At 39.0% G+C, this 13,557-nt stretch overlaps 1 protein-coding gene across 1 annotated transcript in view; it reads left to right on the top strand.

The window, feature by feature from the left end:
• Positions 1 to 13,557, top strand: part of LOC122556381 (endothelin-converting enzyme-like 1) — an 89,116-nt gene that overhangs the window by 28,308 nt on the left and 47,251 nt on the right. Inside the window, exons 5-6 of the mRNA XM_043703015.1 lie at positions 529 to 621; positions 716 to 840. Of these exons, the coding sequence (XP_043558950.1) occupies positions 529 to 621; positions 716 to 840 (218 nt within the window). The remainder of the gene's footprint in view (positions 1 to 528; positions 622 to 715; positions 841 to 13,557) is intronic.

Below are 13,557 nucleotides of genomic sequence, written 5' to 3'. Positions count from 1 at the left end.
ATGAGATCTCCCTTGTATGATTCCAATTTCAGGTCTATTTCATAAATTCTGAATAAGCTCATTGGCGATCTTGTTTTCAGTGTGAGAAAGAAAAAAAACAATCATAACTTGCTTGAAGACAACTAACATGTAGCAACAGAATTTTATTGCAATAAACAATTGGAAGAATTTTAGCAAAAACATACACCCCCTGAAAATGCGTTTGATCCAGTAATGCAGTGTACAAATATGGATGGCATGTGTTGGGAATTCTGCCTCATAGCATGTGTTGTTGGTTTAACACTGTTTTCTACACAGGACCAAATTGAAGAGTCCACATAATGACGGATTAAACTTGGATTGCAAAGAGTCTAATGTTTTTGAGAAATTAGTTAACTGGACTGCTACTGTGGTTGCTGCTTTGTCAGTATAATCAACTAATAAGTTTTGAAATGCGAATAATCAGTCATTTTAAGGAAACTATTTGTTGTAACAATGCACTTTCAAGAAATATCTCATCTGATTTATGTTCCCTAAAAAAAACTAAAGATAACAATTTCGGAATCGGATACTCTGCGAAGAGACATCAATACTATGTACAACAAAATCACTTTGAGAGAGTTGCAGCGCATTGCACCAGCTGTGAGTAGCTTAAGTAAATTGAAAGGGTTATTGCAGAGTTCATCCTCTCACCTGTAATTGTGGATGAAAGCATCAGTTTTTTTACATTTAACAGGTTCAATGGAAACATTTACTGGACAGAATATTCCATGATAACCTTTCACAGGATGAAGAAATTGTAGTACTTGCCACTGATTACATGCAGAGAGTTTCAGAACTCATATCAAAGACTTCTCCAAGGTAAAATGTACCAGGGCAATGAAATGTTTTTAAATTGCTGCAGAGCTATTTCATGGAATCAATTTCTGACAGTTTCCTTGTCTATCTTTGGTTGATAATTACAGTGTTTTAATTCATGTAAATGTTGCCTATAACAAGCTTAAAATATCGTCCAGATTCTTCATAGTAAGCGGAATACAAAATTAGCCTATTAATGGGAACCTGAGAAACTTGAGTTAATAAGTACTTGGGAAGACTTTCCTTTCAAATGGAATGCGTATCTTATTCCACAAGATTCCTTGAATATTTCATTCATACGTAGAAATCAGATGTTAAATAAGTCATGTAAATGTTATGGAATTTAAGCTAAGTGCTTGATATTGCACATATGAAATAAATAGACCACTGGCATTCTCTATATCTTATACATTATGTTGAGGCTTAATAACAGACAGGTCAAGAAGATGCTTTGTGGTGCATAAAGTCACACAGCACAGAGGAGGCCCTTTGGCTCATTGAGTTCCAAGAGTGCAGCCTGCTGCGCATCTATAGTTTCCCTCTTTCTGCTGCAATTTAAAGTAAACCAGGATCTAACAATTAATAGCAACACAGATTCCAATGTTGGAATAAGATTCGAGATTTTAGCAATACTAATCCAGGGAACTGAGCCTTTGAGTTAGCTCTCTGAGTCTTCATAAACAAACTGATTACAATGTGTTTAAAGAACTGGATCCTTTATGCCAAATACAAAATCAGGACAGCAACACATAGATATTGTTCTTGAAACAGAATGCAGTGTTAGTAGCGCCTGGAAAAAAAAATTATGGGTTATAATTTCAAAATCTTTCTATTTCTCCTTTCTATTTCTTGTGAAATAGACCTTCTATTTCTTGTGAAGGCTATCAATTTGATTACAACACAAGTACTAAAACTGTGATTTAGTTGCTGTTTTGTTTGATTTTCAATGGGTTGCTATACCTCATTATGTTAAGCTGCTTCAATTAGATCTGCTAAGTCGATGTAGAAGCCATAAAAATGTTAATATCTGATGGAAAAGCACATGCATATAAAGCAAACATTCTACCAGCAGTTACATAGCCATTTCAAATAAGTGGCTTTTACCTTTGTTCAGTTAAGTCATTAAAGAAAAAATTCAATTAAATTCCAGACAACAAATGAAGCATAGACATTTTCCTAAAGTTCAACATCATTTTGTATCTAAATTTGATCAATTATTTTTGTTCCAAAGGAGAGTCTTTGGACTCAAAATGTTAACGCTACAGAAATTGACAGACTGACTGAGTTTCTGCAGCATTTTCTGTTTTTAATCTTAAACTTTTGTTTTTTTTATGATGATCATAAATTTATACTCTAGAATGATACAGAAGAGATACATGAGAGCTCTTGGCTGTTCTTTTCTGACTTGTGGCAAGGCCTCCTGTGACCAAGGGAAAAGACAAAACTTTTTATGCATTGAATGAAGGATCAAGGGAACATAGGAACAGGAGTAGGTCATCAGCTCATCACACCTCCTCCAACTTTCAATTAGACCTTGGTTGATCATCTATTTTGATGCCACTTTACTGCACTCTTTCCATAACTCTTGGTGTCATTGGTATCCAAAAATCTATTGATTTTTGTCTAGAATATGCTCAATGATTGAGCTTTCACAGCCCTTTGGGGCAGAGAATTTCAAAGACTCCCCCACCCACCACCCCTCCATCCTCCCAATGAGTGAATATGTAGTTCTTGAGTTCAGTATCAAATGGCATAGCCCTTATGCTGAAATTAAATAAAAATAGAAAGAACTGCACATGCTGTAAATCAGAATCAAAAAACACAAATTGCTGGAAACATACAGCAGGGCTGACAGTATCTATGGAAAGAAATCAGAGTTAATGTTTCAGGTTGAGTGATCCTTTTAATTGCATGTCTGAGGAAGGATCACTCAATCTGAAACATTAACTCTGATTTCTCTCCACAGATGCTGCGAGACCTGATTTCTGTTTTTCCTAAGTTTATATCCCGGCTCTATAGCCACTCACCAGGGAGAACATCTTATCTACACCTGTCCTCTGATGCCCTGAACAGAGTTTGTACACTTTTCAGTGAAAGGACCTCTCATTCTTCAAAGTTTGACAAACTCAGGATCTTCAATTTTTTTTCTCATTTCTGGGAGACTTTTTGTTTCTTCTGTGAAAGGCACAGGCAAGGTAATTTTTCTCCGCAATTTCCCTGTTCCCCACTATAAATATTCTGTTTCCTGTAAAGGGCCCTCTTATCCTTTTCACATACGTAAAGACTCTTTTGTAGTAGACTTTTTATGTTACTCATTTGCTTTCATTCATTTTATTTCTTTTTACCTCCTTTATTAGTTTCACGGTCTTCATTTGCTGAGTTCTAAATTGTTTCCAATTCTCACTTTTTTCTGGCATCCTTATAAACCACATCCTTTGATCAAATGCAATCTTTAACTTATACAGTTAGCCTGAGTGGATTCCCTTTCCTTTATGGGTACTTGTGCCTGTGAGGAATGTATGCCTGTTATGAACTATTTAGTATTTTCAAAAAATTCCTAGCAATTGTCTTTCTATTGCCAAACCATTTACTGCATTTTCTCAAGTTTTGACAGTTGACAGCTGTTAGAGAGTTGTCAGTGGCAGATGTCTTGCAACCCGCAGCATCCCCTAAATAACTGGAGACCAGTGAGTTGAAAGCTCACTTACTTTTACTCAGTTTTTCCAACAGGTAATCAAAGTGAATTCAACAGATTTACCCTTGTCTTGCTGTTAGTCATGTGAGTCCATTGGGAGCTACTGGAACTCATATGTCCTTTGGTTCAATTTAAAAGTAGCTAAAGAAGGAAGAACTGAATGTGAAATCCAAATGAATTCAATTAAAGCTACTTAGATACTAATGGTAGTAATGCTCAACTCAAACCTGATGAAAGTTGATATCAAGTTAACGAGCAAAAACATCCATAATATTTAGGTAGGTATGGGACAACTGAGAGAAACAAATAACAGGTTAGCCCATAGTATTGATCAATTTATGCAAATATACAATTATATTTTTCTCACATCAGGATGATCTTCTTTCTGATGGGTATAGTAATTGAGATTCACAAGTACAACAGAATTGATTTTTGTGTATGATTTATTTCTGAACCTGTTATTTCCCTTTTCTGCATTCCTGGCCATTGACTTCTCATTATGAGTAATCTTCACCAGTGTTGGTCATTATTCACATGTCAACATGGACCACTATTGTTGACGGATTGTGGGTTTAAAATACTATGGCTGCAGATGTCTGCATAGCTGAAGGAACCAAACACTCCAAAATGACTGACAAGAATGTAGGTTAAAACTTAATTCTATTTTTAACAGGGGAAAACACTTTGAGTAATTCTAGGTTAAAGTATATCTGTTTTGAAAATAAAGATTCTGGTTGTTTTAAGTCCTACATCTCATTTACATACTACCTGCTCACTTCCCACACACTCCAGAAGATGACACAATTTAGAGCAATGAGGAAGTGTATTGAGCTGGGAGTCAGTCTCTTTTTTCACAAGGATTTCTAGCATGAAGATCAGAGGAGGGTGTTCCTCAGTCAGCAGGTATGTGCTGAGTACAGCAAAGATCAGAACAATGAATAGGTCAGAGCACACACAGGACTTCACCTGAACTGAAATCCAGAAGATTAGAAAAACAGAGACAAATTGAAAATGTGAAGGAGTTGCAAAGAAAAAAATCTGCCAGTCACAGAGATAGATTAAATGACTTGCAAATTGCTTAGTAGAAAACTGTTGGATGATATAAATGATCGGTGAAATAATGGAGAAACGTGAAAAGAATGAAGAAAATGCAAATAATAGGAGACATTGAAAAAGGCAACAAAATGGAAACAGAGCACTCCAAAGAGAAGGAATTGAAATTTAAATAGCAAAACCTTACTAAATGTTGTGGTTACATGCAAACATATGAATTAGGAGCAGGAATATGCCATTCGTCCTTTTGAACTTGCTCTGCCGTTTGACAAACTCATGGCTGATCTTACTGAGGCCTCATCTCTACTTACTTGTCTATCCCCTATATTCTTTCATTCACTTGTTGGTAAAGAATCTATATACCACTGCATTAAAAATAATGATGGCTCTACCACATTGCTCCATGAGGAAGAGTTCCACAGATTCATGATTCCCCTGAGAATAAAATTCTCCTTATAGGACATAGAACATTAGAGCACAGTAAAGGCTTTTCGGCCCTCGTTGTTGCGCCGGCCTTTGGAACCAATCTGAAGTCCATCTCATCTACACTATTCCATTCTCATCCATATGTCTATCCAATGACGATTTAAATGCCCTTCAAGTTGGCGAGTCTACTACTGTTGCAGGCAGTGTATTCCACACCCCTACTACCTACTGAGTAAAGAAACTACCTCTGACATCTGTCCTATATCTATCACCCCTCAATTTAAAGCTATGACCCCATCACCATCTGAGGAAAATTGCTCTTAAATGGAGACCCCTTATTTTTGAACAGTCCTCTAGTTCTTGCCTCACCCACAATTCGACATCCATTCTGTCAGGTCTCCTTAGGAACTTGTATGTTTTAACAAGATCACCTGCTATTTTTATGAAACTCTTGTTGATCGGACCCAACCTGCCGAACATTTTCTGTCAAGATAAACCCTTTATCCTAGGAATCAGTCGAATAAACCTTTTTTTAACTTGTTCCCATGCAATTATGTCCAGAAGAAACTGTACACAGTCCTCTAGATGTGGTTTTGCCAATAGCCTGTCCAACTGTAGCAAAACATCCTTAATCAAGCATTGATCACCATAACACTCAGCTTACCACATCCTGCCAATCTGAAAATGACAAACTTATATTTACACTGTTTCCTGTTGACTAAACAAGCCTCTCTTCATGTTAATCTGTTACCCTACACCATGGGCTCTTATTTTGATGAGGTCTTGTCAAATACCTTCTGGAAATTCAAGTACAGCACATCCAAATGTTTCATTTCGCCATGCTGTCTGTTACATCCTCAAAGAACTCAAATAAATTGATCAATTTCATGTCATAAAATCATGTTGGATCTGCCTGATTACATTGAGATTAAACGGCCCTGCTGCAATCTCCTTAATAATAGTTTAGAGTAATTTTCCAATGGCAGACCTTAAGCTAACTGGCGTTTAGATTGCTGCTTTCAACTCACTGCTTTCTTGAAAAGAGGAGTTACATTCATTATTTTCATACTTGATGAATATCCTAGAATCAAAACAATTCTGGAAACAAAAAAACCAATGCATCTATTAGCCCAACAGCAACGTTTTTCAAAGACCAAGCATCAAGTCCATTAGGACTTGGGAACCCGTCAACTATCAGTCCTGGTAATTTTTAAGTATCATTCCCTGGTGAAAGTAATTCCTCCCACCCTTTCACCTCTTGATTTATAGTCTGCGAATCCTAAGAGAAAATAGTTCTAATCATCACAGTAAGGAAAGGTCTTTCACTCATGTTGAGTTCTAACAAAGAGACAATACGACAAGCATTAGCTGACCTAGTTCCCTCCAACTTGGAATCAGTAAGCTCATCCAATCACACACAAAAGCTAATAAAAAGATGGGTGATGCAGCTATGATCCAGAACCTTGGAGGAATCTAAAGCCGAGACAGCAGGAGAAATATTCTGAAGGTGACTATGGTCTTGTCTGTCAACTAAGAGTCAACAATTCTCCCATGCTGGCTTTTTATGGGATTGTGTTATGAAGGTGTAGAGAGGTACTACCTTTTATCAGACTAGTATTGTAGTGGGGAAGGTAAAAGATAGGTTAGAGGAAGGAGTTGTTAATAATTGTCAGTTAATTATTCTCTGTTATACTTTAAGAAATAAAGTTGTTAATGTTTGCTTTAAATACTTCCTGCCCTCTTGAATTTTCACAGATTACTGCGTGATATAAATCTGTTCTGTGATTTAAATTAAGCAGGAGTGTTTACCTTGTGTCATAATGCATAACACTTAAATGTTACGACATAGGGTAAACCCCTCTGCTAGTTAAACCTAACACATACAAAAGGTTCCCCCATGCTATAATCTGTGAAAATTTGAAAGGTCAAGAATTGTCCCATAGGTATTTATGGTAAAAATTAACAACTTTTTAAAAAAATGTCTAACAGAGAATAATTAACTAACAACTATTTTACAACTCCTTCCGCTAACCTATCATTTACTTTCCCATCTATAAAATGGCCATGTAAAGCCCCCCGATTAAGATTTACCAAAAAATTCAAATTTCAAAACAGCTGTCGAATCTTCTCTTTGTATCTTCCTTTGTCTTTGTTTCTTCTTCTTAGGGTTTATGTTTCACAGGTCATTGATAGATCAAGGTACCTTTAAGAGAGCTATTCTGTGGGCAGTCTGCATGTGTTGGTGGCTTGGCAGTTCTCCTCCAACTGTTCATTTTATATTTTGTTGAAATGCTAAATTCGAACTTGATTGGAGTTTAGTATCTTGGGGCATAATTTAAACTGACTAGCCAAATTTGAATTTGTTTTTGTCTCATCACAACCCAGGTACTGCTAGCTGCTGGACCATGTGTTATGTTGTAAATTCTCCAGCATTCTGTGTGCTTGCTAAGTCCTTCAACTCTCTTAAAAGTACAGGTCCTGTCTACACCTTCATAACAATAGTTTGCGACATTTTGTTCCACTTAGACATTTGACAGCCAGAGGCAAGCCTTTCCTGGATCAAGGAGCACTTCAAAGAACATCTCTGGGACATGAGCACCAACCAACCCCACCGCCCCGTGGCCGAACACTTCAACTCCCCCTCCCACTCCTCTGAGGACATGCAGGTCCTGGGCCTCTTCCATCGCCACTCCCTTACCACCTGACTCCTGAAGGAAGAATGCCTCATCTTCCACCTTGGGACCTTCCAACCCCATGGCATCAATGTGAATTTCACCAACTTAACCCATTTCCCCTCCCCCACCTTATCCCAGTTCCAACATTTCATCCCTCATGACCTGTCCCATCTGTCTATCTTCCTTCCCACCTCTGTGCTCCACCCTCCACTCCAACCTATCACCTTTACCCCTACCTCCATCCACCTATTGCAGTTCCACCCCTGAGGCTCCCAGCCTCATTCCTGATGAAGTGCTTTTGCCTGAAACGTCAATATTCCTGCTCCTCGGATGCTGCCTGATCTGCTGTGCTTTTCGAAAACCACACTCTCGACTCTAATCTCCAGCATCTGCAGTCCTCACTTTCACCTAGTATAACCATACATGCCAAATGTATGCCACTGTATTGAATGGCAGTGCCACTTAGGAGGCTGTGACTGCTACAAATATGCCAATGCCCTGAAGCCAGGTGTTGCTGGGCCTGAGGCTAGAGGTGAGTGATGGTGGGAGGAGTGTTGTGAGAATAGCAAGAGAAGACAGAGAAGAGGATGAGGAGCAAAGGCAGGTATATGGCTCTTAGCATGACTACAATTCCCCACCTTCCTGATGCTGAATGCCTTTGAACAAGGAACAATCTGCAGAAGCCTGTGCTAATATGCAGGGGTCACAGTTTTGAATCACAAAATCAGAAATTGTTGGAAAAGCTGACCAAGTCTGGCAGCAGCTGTGGAAAGAAATCAGAGTTAAAGTTTCAGGTCGAGTCACCCTTCCTTAGAACTCAGCTTTGAGGTGAGTGCTTCCTGCTCTGTGAGCTACCACCTGTCACTGATTTAATGCCAGCGGTAGCAAAATGAGACACATAAATGTGCATTAACTAAGGAAAAGGTAAAATGGTAAGCCACAGGAAAGACTATATCTTGGTTGCAAACATAACAGAAGAAATGAATGAATGATTTTATTGTCACAGTATTTTACAGTGAGGAAAACAGTAAAATGCAGTGAAATGCTTTTCCAACGTCACCACAATTTGGCACCATTTTGAATAGTTTTAAGAGTAAGAAAAATAATGGAAAGATAGACTCTCTTCAAGCTCTGTCAGTCCTGAGCCAGTTCATCATCAACAACATGAGAAGCAAAGAATACATTAGGTCAGAAGAGGCACATTTAAATTGCAACGTGAAATGGAAAGAGTGTTTAGGGGACAGTGCTAAGGGAGTAGGTAAATGGACAGGCATTCACTTCCTTTAGATACACTGGAAGAATAACGAGAAATAGAGAATGTGGATAAGTGAGCAAGGATTTCATTAAAGTGATGGTCTCCCCAAAAAGCAGGAAACATAGCTAGGGCAATATTTACTGAAACCTTGGCCAGGATAGCAGAGATGGTCCAGAGATTGGGAGTGACAGAAAACCCAGCAATACAAAGCACAAGAGAATATATCAAATTTAAAAACAGGACAATATTTATAATTTTCTTTTTCCTTTCCTGGGGATGAGTAGCCACATTGAGAGGCAGATAGGAAAATCTGAGCTGGAAGACTGAAGCTTGGCAACACAAAGAAAGAAGGGAGCTGTCATGTCACTAGGGCCTAAAGCAGAAGAATTGACAGTATTGTCAGTCAGGGTGGAGGGATGATTGTGGATCAGATGGGAGATTTTGAATAAATCATGATGATTATAAAATCATGAATGGACTTGAAAAGATTAGAAGCTGTGGAATGATTGCAAGATGGTGAATTTGCACAGAAGCACTGGTTGTGATTAGAGACCAATTACTGAGAGGGTTGTTAGACTCTTTAAGGCCTGTTGAATCTGGCTTTGCCTTCCTGATTGTTACTGTGTTTTCTGATTCCTAGGAATTATAGCTCAAAACCATTAAAATTTGAGGCTTCTGTAAAGCTTCAATAAATATTTAAATTGAACTGTCAACAGCAAGTAAATATTTCACCCTTTATCCTACTCTAATAAAGCCAAAAGTGGATACATTTATATTTAAAATTTTAACCTACCCCCTTAGGTCCTCTCCCTCCCACCACTGAGGTGAGGACTGATAGCAGGATGGGAGTTTGCAGTGTTAAATGTTCCCTATACATGGTGGTATGTGATTTTTTTATACATCAATCTGTTGGGGACCAGTGAGTCATGCAAGTAACTTCAGTGCTTTCCAGTGTAAACTCTTAAAGGTGAATAATCCTGAGGACCTTATTTTGGATTAATTTAATCAGTTATTTGTATGATCACTCTTTCAGGGTGTCCTTTCCCATACAAAAACAATAAGGTGGTTAGCAAGGTTGGGTCTCATGGAATACAGGGAGAACCAGCCATTTGGCTACAAATCTGTCTTTAAGGTAGAAGACAAAGGGTGGTGGAGGAGAGTTGTTTTTCAGACTGGACGCCTGTGACCAATTATTTGGATATGAGCATAAGAGGTATAGTTAGTAAGTTTGCAAATGACACCAAACTTGGAGGTGTAGTGGACAGCGAAGAAGGTTACCTCAAATTACAATGGGATCTTGGTCAGATAGGCCAATGGGCTGAGAAGTGGCAGATGGAGTTTAATTTAGATAAACATGAGGTGCTGCGTTTTGGGAAAGTAAATCTTAGCAGGACCTATACACTTCATGGTAAGGTCCTAGGGAGTGTTGCTGAACAAAGAGACCTTGGAGTGCAGATTCATAACTCCTTGAAAGTAGAGTCACAGGTAGATAGAATAGTGAAGAAGGTATGTTTTCCTTTATTGGTGAGAGTATTGAGTACAGGAGTTGGGAGGTCATGTTGTGGCTTTATAGGACATTGGTTAGGCCACTGTTGGAATATTGTGTGCAATTCTGATGTCCTTCCTATTGGAAGGATTTTGTGGAACTTGAAACGGTTCAGAAAAGATTTACAAGGATGTTGCCAGAGGGTTGGAAGATTTTAGCTGTCAGGAGAGGTTGAATAGGCTGGGGCTGTTTTCTCTGGAGCATCAGAGACTGAGGAGTGCCTTATAGAGGTTTATAAAATTATGAGAGGCATGGATAGGATAAATAAACCAAGTGTTTTCGCTTGGGTGGGGGAGTCCATAACTGGAGGGCATAGGTTTAGGGTGAGAGGGGAAAGACATAAAAGGGACCTAAGGTACAATGTTTTCTCACAGAGGGTGGTACGTGTATGGAATGAGGTGCCAGAAAAAGTGGTGGAGGCTAGTACAATTGTAACATTTAAAAAGCATTTGGATGTGTATATGAATAGGAAGGGCTTGGAGGGATATGGGCCGGCTGCTGGCAAGTGGGACTAGATTAGGTTGGGATATCTGATCGGCATGGATGAGTTGGACCGAAGGGTCTGCTTCCGTATTGTACATCTCTATGACTTATGCCAGTCAAGTGTGTCTCATGCCCGTTATAGTCAATTCTCAAGTCTGCACTTATCTGATTCCAGAATCAGGCATAAGAAAAGAAGCTACGAAGAAGGAAACTATGAAACAAGTTCATTTTAAAAATTGTGAACATGAAGAAGCCTTAGACACTGTTGTAAATTTAATACAATTGACTCATAAAAATGGTAATATTTATTTACAAAGGTCTGGTATTTTGCCAGGCATACTGTATTTATTATGCAAACCTACAATGGAGCGTTATATTTGTTTTTCACTCTCCATGACAGGCCATCAATGATAATTCCAAGTGTTTACACTCTAACAGAACCTCTGAATACTCAAGTGGCTATAAAGCTATTACAAATTCAGTCTGAATTGATTCTATCATTGCACCTTTAATGCAGATGTTAACTCATATTTTGACCCATTTTAACTCTTTTTTTGCTGGTAGAGTATTTGCTTCTAAAGATAGAGATGGCTTGTTTTAATGATTAAGTTCAACCTTCAATAACGAAATAGACTAATTGTTTCACATGTTATTTAGACAAAAAAGGCAAACAGGAGAACATGTTCGGACATGAATATAAATTGATTTAGAAATAAATGATTTTGTGCGCTTGCTTAATTTTTGAGAGTGCCTGAAAAGGGAAAGTGTCAAAATAAAACCTCTCATTTAAAGATTCAGGGGAATGTAATTATTAAGCCGTCTTACTTAGTTTACAATGAGTTTCTCTTATAATCTTCCGTTTTGGAGGTATAGAATTCTTGCTAGAAGATTGCCCCATGGTACAAGGTATTCTCTCATGCCCTAAAGCCATTGATGATTTCTCTCTTAATATTAGCATGCTGGTTTGATAGGAGTACAAATATGGAGTGAATTTATTCCACTCCACCCAGAGGCATTGAGGCTGATTTTATTACCCCTGCCACTGCCTGGATTCATTATTGTTATTTCAACAAGGGTTGGACTTTTCTCCTGGTTTCTGAACCCCATCGCCAGGCTCAACTGAGGGCTAGACACTCATATTGCACTACGTGGGAACAGACACTTGCAAGTGGAATGGCCAGTAATAGCCAGAGACAAGTGTGTAATCAAATTAAAGAGAAACAAGCAGGGTCTCAAAGCTAGAGGGGAAATCAGTGACCCTTTACTCTGAAAACAGCAACTGGATGCCATGACATGGATGCGATGAAGAAACGGACACTTCAAAAAGGAGTAACTGTCTCCCCAACCTTTCCATGTTTCCAATATAAATTATCTTTGTGCCTACAGTTAATTTGGAGGGCCTGGGGGCACTGATGTGGAACAGTCATAGGCTGGAAACTCCTCTGCTGGGTGACAAGTGGTTGCTGCTGAATATTGATAGACAGTGGTACAGCTTCCCACTCCCCACTACCACCAGCACCACATCCAGGAATGTGCAGCCAACTGAAAAATCCCGAATGGCCTCCTCCATTAAGCCTTAGGCCTTTAAATACTTCAATATTCTACCTACTGCTAGCGGGCAATGAGCGCTGCAACCAACCATCCCAGAGCTGGCAGCACAAAGTCTGCATGCACCCATCTCTGTTCATTGGCTTAATGGGGCCTTAATGTTCTGGCCCTATGATCAAACCTGCGTTGTCCTCATCCCAATGCCTCAGTTACCTACCAGATAAACTCACTGAGCCAGTTTGGACTTTGCATTTTTAAGATGAAACTGAGGAAATCGTTGTATTGGGATCAAAATAAGTCCCCTGTTTCTCACTAAAGAGTGGAGCTGGAACTAAATACCCAAAGGTTTCAACTGGCAGATGAAGTTTAATTCAGATAAATGTGAGGTGCTGCATTTTGGGAAAGCAAATCTTCGCAGGACTTATACACTTAATGGTAAGGTGCTAGGGAATGTTGCTGAACCTTGAAGTGCAGGTTCGTAGCTCCTTGAAAGTGGAGTTGCAGGTAGATAGGATAGTGAAGAGGGCATTTGGTATGCTTTCCTTTATTGGTGAGAGTATTGAGTACAGGAGTTGGGAGGTCATGTTGCGGCTATATAGGACATTGGTTAGGCCACTGTTGGAATATTGCATGCAATTCTGATCTCCTTCCTATCAGAAAGATATTGTGAAACTTGAAAGGGTTCAGAAAAGATTTACAAGGTGTTGCCAGGGTTGGAGAATTTGAGCTACAGGGAGAAGCTGAACAGGCAGGGGCTGTTTTCCCTGGAGCATAGGAGGCTGAGAGGTGACCTTCCCGAGGTTGACAAAATTATGAGGGGCATGGATAGGAAAAATAGGCGAAGTATTTTTTCCTGGGGTCGGGGAGTCCAGAACTAGAGGGCATAGGTTTAGGGTGAGAGGGGAAAGATATAAAAGAGACCTACGAGGCAACTTTTTCACACAGAGGGTGGTACATGTATGAAATGAGCTGCCAGAGGAAGTAGTGGAGACTGGTACAATTGCAACATTTAAGAGACATTTGGATGGGTATATGAATA

The sequence above is a fragment of the Chiloscyllium plagiosum genome, chromosome 13 (assembly GCF_004010195.1).
Source record: "Chiloscyllium plagiosum isolate BGI_BamShark_2017 chromosome 13, ASM401019v2, whole genome shotgun sequence".
NCBI classification, from domain to species: Eukaryota; Metazoa; Chordata; class Chondrichthyes; order Orectolobiformes; family Hemiscylliidae; genus Chiloscyllium; species Chiloscyllium plagiosum.
The sequence above is the reverse complement of the archived record's forward strand: the minus strand, read 5'-3'. Positions and strand labels throughout refer to the sequence as shown.